Source organism: Camelus ferus, chromosome 33 (assembly GCF_009834535.1).
Source record: "Camelus ferus isolate YT-003-E chromosome 33, BCGSAC_Cfer_1.0, whole genome shotgun sequence".
In the NCBI taxonomy this organism is placed as follows: domain Eukaryota; kingdom Metazoa; phylum Chordata; class Mammalia; order Artiodactyla; family Camelidae; genus Camelus; species Camelus ferus.
In genome coordinates this window covers 10,193,235-10,207,052 of record NC_045728.1, presented here as the reverse complement: position 1 = coordinate 10,207,052, position 13,818 = coordinate 10,193,235, and the positions used below count along the sequence as shown (strand labels likewise).

At 37.5% G+C, this 13,818-nt stretch overlaps 1 protein-coding gene across 3 annotated transcripts in view; it reads left to right on the top strand.

The window, feature by feature from the left end:
• ARHGEF12 (Rho guanine nucleotide exchange factor 12) overlaps positions 1–13,818 on the top strand; it is a 125,080-nt gene that overhangs the window by 88,006 nt on the left and 23,256 nt on the right. For all 3 annotated transcript variants that reach the window (XM_014551117.2, XM_014551118.2, XM_014551119.2), the window contains 11 exons: positions 2,029–2,071; positions 2,382–2,487; positions 2,920–3,057; positions 3,554–3,586; positions 3,894–4,008; positions 4,708–4,813; positions 6,289–6,501; positions 11,068–11,200; positions 11,488–11,523; positions 12,003–12,157; positions 13,122–13,268. In XM_014551117.2, the coding sequence (XP_014406603.1) occupies positions 2,029–2,071; positions 2,382–2,487; positions 2,920–3,057; positions 3,554–3,586; positions 3,894–4,008; positions 4,708–4,813; positions 6,289–6,501; positions 11,068–11,200; positions 11,488–11,523; positions 12,003–12,157; positions 13,122–13,268 (1,225 nt within the window). The remainder of the gene's footprint in view (positions 1–2,028; positions 2,072–2,381; positions 2,488–2,919; positions 3,058–3,553; positions 3,587–3,893; positions 4,009–4,707; positions 4,814–6,288; positions 6,502–11,067; positions 11,201–11,487; positions 11,524–12,002; positions 12,158–13,121; positions 13,269–13,818) is intronic.

The following is a 13,818-nucleotide window of genomic DNA, read 5'->3' as shown; positions in this document are numbered from 1 at the left end:
CCCTTAATACTTCCTGGATAACCATGCTGAACGCCCCCACTTCTTTCACATTTGTTCGCTTTCTCGCTCCTAAAATCTCCATCACTTCCTCTCCTGTTTTTCTCTCAGCTGATGACCTTACTGTTTCTTTGAGAAATTTAAGGTATACAGAAGAGAACTTCTACAAGATATATCACCCTACCCCCATCATACCATATACTCAGCCCTTTCTCCTGACACTATGGAGGGGTTCTAGCTTTTATCTAATGCCACCTCTCCCACTATTTACCCAGATCGCATTTCCTTATACCTTCTCAAAGATGCTAGTCTAGCAATTCGCCCCCTTCTCTCCTGCATCACCAGTGAACCATTCACTTAGCATGTAAACAGTATTAGTTTTCCTATCTTAAAGCAAACACACGCAGACAGAAACATTTGGCTCCACTTCTCCCTCCAGCTCTTGCCCCATTTGCTTTGTATTTTATTACGAAGTTGCTTATATACACATTGCTGAATATGGTGAGTACCTTCTCAGTGAGGCCTTCCCTGACCAAGTTACTTAAAATTACACCCCCTTCACTGTCACCTTTCCCGTGTTATTTTTGTCCACAGAATTTATATGTTTTTTTCTTTATTTTGTCTGTTTGTATTGCTACTCTTCTGCCCTGAATGTAAGCTCCATTAGGGCAGATATTTTTATTCAGTTTGTTCACTGCTGTTTCCTCAATACTGAATAGATCCTGACAGAGTGGTCACTCACATGTTTACTGAATGGATTAGTTAGGGTTCTGATTATACTGCCATTGCTTAAAATATTACACACTATATTTATTAAGATAATTTTCTTCCATGAAAAGATAACGGTATATTGAAGTAATCTGAATTTCACGTTTCTTAAGAGAGCTCCACGCTAAGTCAAAACTTTGTATGCTGCTGCTCATAACTTATATAAATTTATCAATAAAGTGTAAGAATCCTGATTGGTTAATTTGCTAATTATTCTTTTATGCCACAGGTGATATTTATTTCATATAAATACTCATGTACAGAAATGAATGTCTATATACTTTTTTGTATTTGTGCTAGAAATACTTATAGGTAAGTTGATTTGAGCTACTGATGACAACTTTAGTTAAAGAGAAAGCTTTGAAATTCATTTCACTGTTCTTCAAATAAATATTAGTGATATAATTTTTAGCAGTGACTTATCTTTAAATGTAAAACTTCAGATCTTAATGGTAGTTGTTTAAATTCTGGAAGAATGTGACTTAAGTAGGTATGCAATACAAAGTAAGCATAAAGAAGTTATTTCCTCCAAATGCAAAATAATTTTTTTCCAAGACATTTCCCAAATTAACAGGAGAAAACTATCTGGTAATGGGACCAGAAGCTGCAGTTATTATGGGAAAAAATCCTAGCTAAGAAGAAGTAAATTATGGCACAGTTGCCTTAATTCAACGTAAGAACTAGCGACTTAAGACTCCAAAGCCTCAGCATTGCCATGCAATACCTTTTCACTGGGGTATGACCAGTCTTGTGAGGTTCTTTAACTTTACATAGCAAAATGACTGGGAATATTATGGTCTGTAATATGTCTCAAATACAGCAAATAAAAATCATGTTATATAGGAGTAAATTTTTCATATGATAAATATACACATAGTTGAGGTTTTACCTATTTCAATTCAAATGATGTATAACTGATTTTATTAACTAAAGGTTCTGGAAAGCCCAAGCCAGTAGTCATTCATTCTAGAAAGCCAGTGCCAACAGGAATAAGTAAGGCACAGAAGTATTCAGTCATCTAGTAAAACAATTGTACATATTTCCTTTATAACATGATCCTTGGGGAAAGGGCTTGTTTTCAAGTTTAAACAATAGAACATTCCAGAGCTATGAAATTTAGATGGGTGGAACCCCCCAAAATGAGCTTATACATGAATATGCTTGTAAAAGTAGGTATTCAAATTGGATCTCTTTATTTTGTACTTATATGCGTCTAGAAAAGCCCTTAATGCTATTTCACTTCTTGTTTGCGTTTTGTTTTAGCACCTGAAAGTTTCTGTTCCAGATGAAATATCAGTAGATCTAGGTAAGTTTGGAGCAGCAGCATGCTGAAGAACTACATCTCTAAAGATGTGTAGCTCAGCTCATCTCTAAAGGTTTTATCTGTTACATAGTGACCAGAAGGTCATGTGAATCACAACAGACAAAGAGTCTATAATACATTTAAGGATAAATGAAATATGAATTCTGAGATGAAATACATAAATATATTGAAGAACTTCTCTTTGTCTTACTCCAAGTTAAGTGTTCGTACCAAATAGTGTTGATAGATCGTCAGTTACAATGCACAGAATATGCCTTTAGATCAAGTGGTTTCTTTCCTTTTATTTATGCAGAAAAAAGAAGACCTGAACTTATTCCTGAGGATCTACATCGCCACTATATCCAAACCATGCAAGAAAGAGTCCACCCAGAAGTCCAGAGGCACTTGGAAGATTTTCGGTAAGCTTTGTGGTAGATAGAAGCTGATATGGTCGTTCTGCATTAATTTTCTTTTTAGGTAAGAAAAAGTTAAACGTTAAGTCCTTGGCTTAGCATGTGGTCTTTATCACTGTTATTAAAACCTAATGAACATCTGGAGTCAAAAGGCTGACGTGGTACTGAGAGTCCATAGTCCCCATTGCATGCACTGTCAGGATTGAGTTTAGTACTCTGTCTGTGCTAAGTGTGTTCCTTCAGGGTATGTATTCTGTTGAGTGGTTGCCTCTAGAATTTTTTTCCTCTGGTGTCCTAGGTGACATGGATCCCAAAATAGAAAACTGTGACATTTTGCCTGTTGCTAGAAATTCATAGCTATGGAAACTCTGATGTAACATCTCCAGAGGGGATGTCTTTTTCTAGGCTACCTCAGAAAATTTCTCTTATTCCCTTCAGGCAGAAACGTAGCATGGGGCTGACCTTGGCTGAAAGCGAACTGACGAAACTTGATGCAGAGCGAGATAAGGACCGGGTAACTTTGGAGAAGGAACGGGCATGTGCGGAACAGATTGTTGCCAAAATTGAAGAAGTTTTGTAAGTACAGGAAGTATGCATAGAAATGCCTCTCTACTAAGATGCTAATTATGTTTAAAGTACACTTTGAACAAATTTAGGAGGAGTATCAGATTGTCTCTGTGGGCCTGTTTATTTTGTCATACTTGAGAGGCTGGAATTTTTAATTTTTGCTGATATTTCAGATAAAGTTCCTGTATTTCTTTTCCTGGGTGTTGGTAAAGTGAGTAATTGTAAAATTTCCAACTGATCACAAATAGGTTGAATATTTACGTTGGCTTCAGTTCACAGGCTGTGGAGATATTTCTTGCTATAAAACATTTATAGTTGATGGCATGAGGGTAAAAAGCATATAGTTCCTTCAGGAATTAGAATTTTTCTGATATTTCATTTTCCAGGTAACAGAGATTTCAGGTAGGTGTCAACGCATTTGACTCTTTTGTTTCAGGTATCTGAGTTTAATAACAATTCTTTTATTAAATTTTAATATTTTGTTTTTAAATGTTTTTATTTTTAGGATGACTGCTCAGGCTGTGGAAGAAGATAAGAGGTAATGTAACTATTTTTTTCTTGAATTTTAAGAAAAAATGAAACTTTTTTCCCCTGTCAGTCCTAAATTATGATTTATTTCTTTTAACTGAAAATATAGACTGTCTCCCTCTGGTAGTCTGAATTTATTTGACTAATATTCTGGTGTCTTGGGTAGAATCCTTTACTGTCCACAGTGAATAGATAATTCCTTATTTTTCATTCGATGAATTCTGAGAATGCCAGTATTGGGGTTTTGGAAGGTATTTGATATCTTTATTCTACCTACCATCCCTTCTCAGAAGTCTTATTAATCCTTTCTCCTCCAGTTCGACAATGCAATATGTTATCCTCATGTACATGAAGCATTTGGGAGTAAAAGTGAAAGAACCTCGAAATTTGGAGCACAAGCGGGGTCGGATTGGATTCCTTCCCAAAATCAAGGTAAGATTAGAATAATAATAGTATATTCAGGTCTCTGTGCTTCTTTACATGTGACTGCAGTCTTTTCCTTCTCAGTATTAACTTTTTCAGCAAATTAGTGCTAGGCATGGCAACAGGTAAAACATATGGTTCCTGTTCTCAAGAAATTCAAACTCTAGTGAGGAAGTCCAGACATATAAACCAATCATTAGATAATGTGAAAAGAGCAGTTTACACAGAAAACCATCCTCAACTCTGTTATGGCCTTACACTTTTCTTTTATGGTACCTGTTAGGTACCTTTTATGGTACCTTATATGTTTGTTTTATTTTTGTTAGATTGTAAGTTTCAATGAGGGTAAGATCTCCTTCATCACTGTATCCCCAGCTTTTAACACAGCGCCTTCACACATTATGAGCTTAGTAAATATTGTTCAACAGGTGAATGAATTGCTTAAAACAGGCTCTTAGTAAATGTTCTATAAAACTACCTTTCATTTCCCAAAATTGTCACCTGTAAAGTGTTTAAAAAGACATCTTGAATTTGATCTGTACATAGTACTGTGTGCCAGCCTCTAATGAGTGCTGTATGTGTGTCTTTAATTTACATTTAACCAGTTTCTTTCAACTGTCCATTAGAATTGCATTTCTATCTTTAAAAGCAGCGAAAGAAATCTATCCTGTTACATATCTCATCTCTTTGATTGTACCTTGACTCTAGCAAAGTATGAAGAAAGATAGGGAAGGAGAAGAAAAAGGGAAGCGAAGAGGATTCCCCAGCATCCTGGGACCCCCAAGGAGACCAAGCCGTCATGACAACAGTGCAAGTATGTTGAAGTTTGAAATGCTGCGTTCCCACCATTCCATGCCACCTCTGCATCAGAGGCTCATTTAGCTAGAATGGGTTGCTGGAGAAGTGTTCTAGAAGTGATTCCACTGAACTTCCATTGTTTCTTTTCAATGTCATTTCTGCACCGAACCCCCATATGGCTACACAGTGGTCATAAACATCTTCAGTGGCAGTAGAGTATTCCATCAGTTGTCCATAACCTAATTTACTTGCCAGTTCTGATTTTGTTTGCATTCAAATTCTGATCATTAAATTTAAATAACAAACCATGCCTGGATTTCTCCGCCATACGTTGTTTGATCTTTCTGTACGTTTATTACTCACTTTTTCCAAACTCCTGCAATTTCTCCACCTCTTCTTTGTGCTTTATTTCCTGATATCCCTCCACCCGCAGACCTAATGGAAAGAGTCAGCCTTCTAGAGAGGGCCGCGGGAGAAGTAGGGTTGGTGGTGCTGTGGGGGGAGAAAATAGGTCATGTAGTGGTCCTCACATTGGGCAGCACCACATTTGAGATTACAGGCATGGCTGGAGTTGGCTGGGGGCGGTTGCGATACAGAGATAACTGAATGTCCCACTCAATGAGGAGTTCTCACTCAAATGTCAGCAGTGTCCCTTGTTGAGAAACACTGAGAAGATGAAGGAAATTTTTAGAGAAGAGGTTGAAGAGAATGGAGCACTTCACAGATGCTGACCATGAGTTCCAAGGGATACAGAAGAATTGTAGAAATTAGGGAAGGAAGAATTTTAGGATCACAGATGTACAAAGCTGTGTGAGGATGTGCAGCGCTGTTGGGGGTGATGACCTGAGAGTCTTTAGTTTCTCGTGGTGACTGATGTGCACAGCGGTGATGAGCAGGATGGGGATTAGTCTGCCCAGTCTCGGAGGCAGATTGTGATGATGCCGTTGTGAGTGTTGGGGAGAAGTGGGGTAGGGGCGTGCTAAGAGCTCATGGCTTCGTCTTCCCTACTTGTGAATGAATACAGCTTCCTGTGTGTCCACCTCTGCCCCTGGGCATTCCCTCTTGCCCCACCTACCGTTGCTCTCCTCAGCTCCTTTTCTCATGATCTATGACCCTTTCTTCTGCCTCTTCTCTTTCCCCCTCATCTTCTGCCATCTCCCACCCTTTCTCTTCATCCTTCTCTGCTTTCCCTTGCCTTTCTCTCCTCTCTTTTTTTTTTCTTTCTCTTGCTCTCTCTCTTTTCCTACCTCCTTCCTTCCTTCTCTTTTCTATCTTTTCTCTTTCTTTCTTCCTTTTTTTCTTTTCCCTTCTTCTCTCCCTCCCTTCCTATCTGTCTATCTATCTGTCTGTTCCTCATTCTGTGTGATAATTCATGTTATATTTTTCTAGGGCCCACCATTTTCCAGAAATATTTCCAGATTCTTTACATTGTCTTTTTTTTTTTTTAAGCTGTTTTGCAACGTGAATTGCTAACCATTGCTTTCTGCTCAGTTGGCAGAGCTATGGAACTACAGAAGCAACGCCACCCTAAGCACTTAACCACACCCTCATCTGTGAGTCCTGAACCTCAGGACTCTGCTAAATTGCGCCAGAGTGGATTAGCAAGTGAAGGAGCAGACATTGGATACCTGCCAGCCAATTCCATGTCCCCCATAGTTTCAGGGGCCACTCTTTCCCAGGAAGGAGGGAAAGAGAATGATATGGGTGAGCTAATGCTGTGGTTCTACTTAACTAAGTAGCAGGATTTTAAAACAATTATATTAAGAAATTGAATAGCAGATTAATTTAATCAAGGCTAGATCTCAATTTAATTTAGTTTTAATATTTTAATATTCTATAACCAGTGACAAATCTATGCTGAATGATACTTTTGAGTTCTCATCCATTCAGAAAATAGTTACGGAGCTCTCTTGCCAGGCATTAGCTTTGTACCACATATTAGCACACAGCAATTATACAGGGAGTCTTGCCCCATGTGTCTTAGTCTTCTGGGAAGATAGTCACACAAATAAAAAACGCAGACTGTGGAAAGTGTTGAGGGTACTGGTCCATAGTTAGAGGTAGTTGTGTATATGTTGGGGGAAAGAGGGAGTGCATCTGAAGAGGACTTTTTAAAAACTTTTTAATGTTAAGGGGAAGCCAGTTGAGAGGAAGAGGTTGAAAATGCAGGAGGCAGACTATACAACTAGTAGAACAAAGTTCTGAGAAGGAGAAAAGCAATGAGATGCAGAGTGTATGTGAAGGGCAAGGTTATCAGCTGAGACTGAGGATTTAGTGAGAAGGGCAAGGGGACTTGAAGACTAAAGAAAGATAGGAAGTAATTGTAGACAATTGGGAAAGAGCGTATTACCGTATTTCTTCATACTTCATATAATGGGCTTCTTAAGCAAGTGAGCCGAGGGAATGGGTGGTTTTATTTGGAGAAGGAAGTGCCTATCTCTGTTGGTGATTTTGGAAGCAGTTCAGTTTCTGGTGTGGCAGGATAAGGACAGATCTGTGGGAGTGGTCACCAAGATGGCATAGAGGAGGTTGCTAGAGGTGAGGAAGGTAAGGAACCAAGGAACCAAGAGTTTGAATGCCTTTATAGACACAGATTTTGAAGTCACCTCACTTGATACTAGCATAGAAAGGAAAATTGTGAGCCAGCAGCCAAAGGTTCAGTGTTCCTAGGTGGTTGTTGGTAGGAGGGAGAACATGTGATATTATCCAGAGAGTGAGAGCCTCAGTGGAGCAAGAGATTTTTGTTAGTAGGTAAGATAATGGTAAAAGAAGTGTGTCTGTCTCACCTCCACCCTGCAGTCCACAGTGTACGGTAGCAGCATCAGTCTCCGTTTGAGAGGGCTGTAGCCCAAGAGGTAACCTGCTGTGGGATTGGCAGGTTTTTATTGAAGACAAAGACACAGGGGTGGCATTTGTAGAAAAGTCTGGAGGTTTTGTCTTAAGTGGAATTCCAAAAATGTTCGATTGAGTAATGCATTAATTCATGGCTCTCATGTCTCATTGAAGTAAAAACATGGTAGGTAACGAGTAAACAAAAACCATAAAGAGAAAACAGGTAGAGGAAGAGATGATGTCATCAACCAGTGAGAGATTTCAACACATTTTGGGGAAATTGAAAGTGGGCAAGAATGATGGATAGAACAACGGAAAGAAAGTTGTAGCCCATAGTTTGTTTAAGAAATCCAAAGTGGGAGCCAGTCTGAAAATGAGAACCCAGGAGTGACTTTAGGCTCAGACCTGGCATATGTTATGGAGTATACGGGTAAGAAATAAAACTAAAAATGATGAATTAATTGAGGGTCTGTAATCAAAACAATTATGTCAGCAACTTCTAATCCTTACATTGTAGAATATAAGCAGTCTGTCATTTATGTATCAGAAGAAAACGAATATGCTCTTTTTTATAGAAGTTGAATAAATTGAGTAAGGAGTTAAGTCCTTCACAGTGTCAGTGCCCTGGAGCTCACATTAGGGGGCCTAAAGCCTGAACATTAGACATGCCAGGGGCTCACCCTGCTCAGAGGAGCTCCCAACTGAAATGGACCTACTTCCACATAGCAGAACAAGAAAGCCAAATCAGCTGCCCAGTCTTTCATTCTTACATATGAGCAGCATTACTCACTCTGGCAAAAGTTGTTAAAGTCAAGACCTATGATAATACATAATGCCAAACATTGTAGCATAAAAGATAGAATACAAAATAAACAGGAAAAACTGCCACTAGCAGAAAATAATTTAGGTAGTAGACAAGAACTTACCAGAAAACCTCTACATTAGATAGTGTACTTGAGGAAATTAAGGAGGTTATTATATCTAACATAAGAATAGGATGCTATGAAAATGGAACAGAGACCAAAAAAAAAAGTTTTAATATAACTATTGCATATAATAGCTGTTTTATTAGTTATTAGTTGCTTTGTGATAAATTACCTCAAAACATATTTACTACTTCATATTTTTGGTGGGTGAGGAACTCAAGAGCAGCTTATATGGCTGGAGTCTCTCATGGTGTTACAATCAAGATGTCAGCCAGCCATCTGAAAGTTTAACTGGGGCCAGGAGATCTGATGGCAGGAAGACTTAGCTCCTTGCTGGAGGCCTCGGCTCCTCACCACATGGGCTTCACCATAAAAGTGCTCGAGAGTTCCATGACATGGTAGCTGACTTTCCCCAGAGTGACCCAAAGGAGAGCAAGAAAGAAGCCCCAGCGTTTTTTGTCACTTAGTCTCTATGGGTACACAGAAAGTTAGAAGCAAGTCCCTAAATCCAGCCCACGCTAGAGGGATTAGGTGCCACTGCTGAAGGGAGGAGTATCAAAGAATTTGCGGACATATTTTCAAACCACCACAGCTGCTAATAATTAAAGCAGAAGAAAGAAAAGAGTCTCTAAAAATAAAGTCAAAGAAATATTTTAGAATGTATGTTAGAAATATCAGGAGATAGAAATTGAAGAAACAAGAATTTTGTAGAGAATCATGAGAGTTTCAACGTCTGTCTCTTTCACAAAACATTAGCAGAGGAATTGGAGGAGTGGCAGTTAGAGAAATGACAGAAGAGAGCTTCCCAGGGTTGAAAAAGGATACATGTCTTCAGATAGAAAGGGCTCACCTGGCAGCAACTGCAGTGAATAATAATTTTCTTAAGAAGATTCATGCCTAGAGTGTCTTTGGAAATTTCAGTGAATCAGAAATAAAGAAAAATAATCCTCAGAGCTTTTAAGAGAAAGAAAATGGGAATTGTGCTGTATCACATTTTTCATAACTCTACAGGCTAAAATACAAAGGAGCAATAACCTCTACTTGCTAGAGGAAAATGGTATTGAACTTAGAATTTTGTATCCATCCAAACTATTCATTGAATATGAAGTAAGATACAAAGACATTTTCAGACATACCAGGGTTCAAAGTTTAGCTACAATGCACCCTTTCCTTGAAAATAATTTAAGATACACACAACAGCAGAATGAGAGAAAAATTAAGGAAGAAAATTTCTTGGGATCCAGGCAATAGTGGAAACAACCCAGGAAAGTGGTGAAAGGCAGTTCTAGGATGATAGTTGTGTCACAGACCAAAGGAGCAGCTGCTCCAGATTGGAACACAAGAACACAGAAGCTAAGAGAAAAGGAGATTTTAAGCAGTTGCTAGTATGATGTAACAGATGAAAAAGTTTGAGACTTGACAAAATTATATTACTTTAACAGCAATAAAAGAAAGGCATTTAGAAATGCTTGAGAAAAACAGAACTGTTCAAGAAAGTTGTCATAATTTAAACATGAAGGAAAATTTTCAAATGGCATACTCTTAAAGTAATTGATGGAGTATATGACTTCAATGTAGTAAACATTCTATTTCAAGCAACCCAGGAGTTGCATGATTGGACCAGTAGAAAAGAAAAGATAATCCTAACATACCTCTTAATCTGTCAAGAATAATATGTATATGTGGGTTGTACTGCAGTATGTGTGTGGTCATGATAAAGGAAGCATGCTGCTGGTTTTCAGACTTTTAGAATCAACCAAATAGGCAGAGCACAGAATATTTAGTTGTGGCTGTAGATCCTCTTAATGATACAAGTAAAACTGTAGTTGAAAGAAATGAAAGGTTAAAAGAAAGAAACAGAATTAAAGGGAAGGATATGGACACTAAATACCGAATTTGGTATTGAAGAGAGTTAAGATACTAAACCTTGTTGGAACAACAACAAAAAAATACGTAGTTCTATCATTTGAACTCAGATAATAACAAATAACCCAACTAGGAATAATAATATAGTTATTAAACAGCGGGAAGAAAAGGGGGTAAAGTGAAGATGGGACATATAAGTGAGCAAAATCCTCGGAGGAGGAAGAAAGAGACATCACCTAAAGAGAATAAATCAAGAAGTATGAGGTTATTATTTGGAGGTGGGCCACCATAATAACTAAAATTTGCATGAAAAAGATTGGCATTGGGGGTAGAAAAGGATAAATAAGGCAATGTTTCTCCTTATCATAGGGTCTTCTGAGTTGTTGCCATGTCTTTTGTTGATTTTTTAAAAGCTACTTTAAAATGATTTTCCTGTTTATTTTTTAGTGCATTTAAAAATTTTATATGAGAATTTTGGTTCTAGCTAACCTGCAGTTGTTTAAGTAAGAATTTGGCTATGGATGAGGTTGAAGCTTTTGGGAGGACTGATTTTTTTTTTATTTTTTTTTATTTTTTTATTTTTTTTTTTTTTGGTAATCATTGTGTTTATTTACACCATTTGAGTGTCTGACTTTTGTCTTTTCAGGATCAAAGCAAGTTGGAGAAACACCAGCATCTGGAGACTCCTTAGATGGCGTACCTCGTACTCCCAATACCATCTTTGATTTCCCGCCTCCTCCATTAGACCAGGTGCAGGAGGAGGAATGGGAAGTAGAAAGGTAATTTGGTGGTATCTTAGGGAGCTTTGGTACATGACTGTATAGTTTGCCTGTACTTTGCAGTGTTTTTTTCCACATGTGTCTTTTGGGGAGAGAAGCAGAACTTATTGGTAGTAAATGTTAGATAGGTACTGAAATGTTTATTAATTTATTTGATACTAAATAATTGAAATATCCAGAATTATTTATCAGCCACTGTGATTTAACTCAATTTTGTGTATCTTTGTCATAAATTTCTTGATTACCACTTTGTTTTTGTGTTGACTCTTTGTTCTCCATTGTTTCAGGGTGACTGAACATGGGACACCAAAGCCCTTTAGAAAGTAAGTAAGCCTAGGGGAGCTTTCAATGGAGGCGTATTTTAAGAAATATGTCTTTTTTTCCCCTGAAGTTTTAGTTTTAGTTTTTGTGGTTTCTTTGGGGAAGGTCGGGGATTGGTTTGCTTGTTTGTTTGTTTGTTTATTTATGGGGGGTGCTGAGGATTGAACCCAGGACCTCGTGCATGCTAAGCCTGCACTCTACCACTGAGCTGTGTCCTCCCCCAGCTAAAGTTTTACTTTTAAAGGAAAAGAAACCCTGTACACAAATCTGTCAGATAGTATAAAAGGAAGTTCTTAATAAACACAAATTATTCAAAAGATATCTATAGATTTAAGCCATTTTGTAGGAGAGGGTGGTGTTTCAGGCTCTATTCCAAGCAATACTTCAGAAATCTAACTCACTGTAATGTAAAGACTTACGCTTTTTTCCTGTTGTTCATGTGAGGTCCTCAAATAGAATTTGTTATTTTTTTCTTCATTAGGTTCGACAGCATAGCTTTCGGAGAAAGTCAAAGTGAGGATGAACAGTTTGAAAATGACTTAGAGACAGATCCACCCAACTGGCAACAGCTCGTTAGTCGAGAAGTGTTACTGGGACTAAAGCCTTGTGAGATCAAAAGACAGGAAGTAATTAATGGTGAGTTTAATTAGTTTTTGTTATTGTTGTTATATATTGAGTTTTATTAGAGTTAAACCAACCCCTGAGCCTTGGAGTTTGCTTCAAAGTTTCTGCTAGCCTTTTGTTTTTGAACGAAGAGGAAATTAAACTAGATAGTTGATCCTTAAACTTTCCAGCTCAAAAAATGTAAATGATTCCTATTGACAGTTTAAAAGGAAAAGTGTCTAGCATTCAGAATATTTAAGATTCATAGAATTCTGGACCTCAAACTTAAAAAACCATTGAGACAACATTTGTCCCATTACTTTAGTTTCAGGCTGTGCTATTTTCATGCATAGATTATGAATGAGGAAGCTAAGACTCAGAGTGACTGGTTGAATTAGTCATGATCATTCAGCGGGTAAGTGATAGGAAGAAAACCAGGGCCCAGATCTTCCTTTATCCTTGTGCAGTGTCCTTTATGTTACCCCAGCATATATGTGACAGAGATGTCATATGAATATTGTACCTGTTACTGTCTTTAGGTTGTGATTTAAATAAATATCCTTCCTGTCTCTAGTCATTGAGACATAGAGAAATTATGAAGTCTGGCCTCAGAAATGAGGGTTTATAGGCAAATTAGATAGCCTAAAGTACTGTTCTTTCTGAAGACTTTAAAGTCTATGTGATATTTGGTTTTCTCATGTTGTAGTTGTGATTGGTGGGTATTTTTGTAAGAAGGCAGGTGGATTTTGGAGTACATTGTAAACTTTTAACTATAAAATAGTTTTGAATGATATTTTTAAATTGCCAACATTCAGCTCTTGGAGCCAGTATGTAGGAGAGTTTCATGGAATCAATAACTGACTTCAGAGACACTACATTCTTTCAAAACTGTAAATAATTATGATATAACACATTTGCTACTTAATTTCAGCTGAAGCCTAAGTTTGAGCCCATTCTACATAAGGTAACATTTTATATGTCCCTTTTCTCGGCTTAGAATTGTTCTATACTGAAAGAGCTCATGTTCGAACACTGAAAGTTCTAGACCAAGTGTTCTATCAGCGAGTGTCCAGAGAAGGACTTCTGTCACCTTCAGAACTCCGGAAAATTTTTTCAAACTTGGAAGATATTCTTCAACTTCATGGTAAGAGAAATTGACTCTATTTTTTGTCCCTAACATTTCCAATAGATAAAAGATTGTGAGTATATAAAGGCACCATAATAGTAAAATCTTGTAAATGTATCCATGTTAGCATTCCTGAAATTATATAATTATATGTGAGCACAAAACATAAATAAAGAAGTGATTGAATCTTTGAATTTCTCCCCATCCCTCACCCCTACTCCCCCCTCAGCCTTTTGTCTAGTGGGTGTTAACACAGGACTTAGGGTCTAAAGTCAATGCCTAAGATGAAAAACATGAAAAGTTAAAGTTACCCTTGGAAATTCCCTGTTAATTACATTAGTATGTTTTTAAAAATACATATTCTATATAATAATATGTATGAATATATTTTATAAATAGTAACACACAGCATATAATTCCATGGTGAGAAAATTTTCAGGAATTAATTTTATTGGTTTATTGCTTGGAATGCTTGAGTAAATACGCCAAAGTTCTCTCTTTCTGGCTTTCCCTGGTCGTAGTCATCTTATACTTTCGTACAGTTCCTCTCTTTGTAAGTCACTGTTTC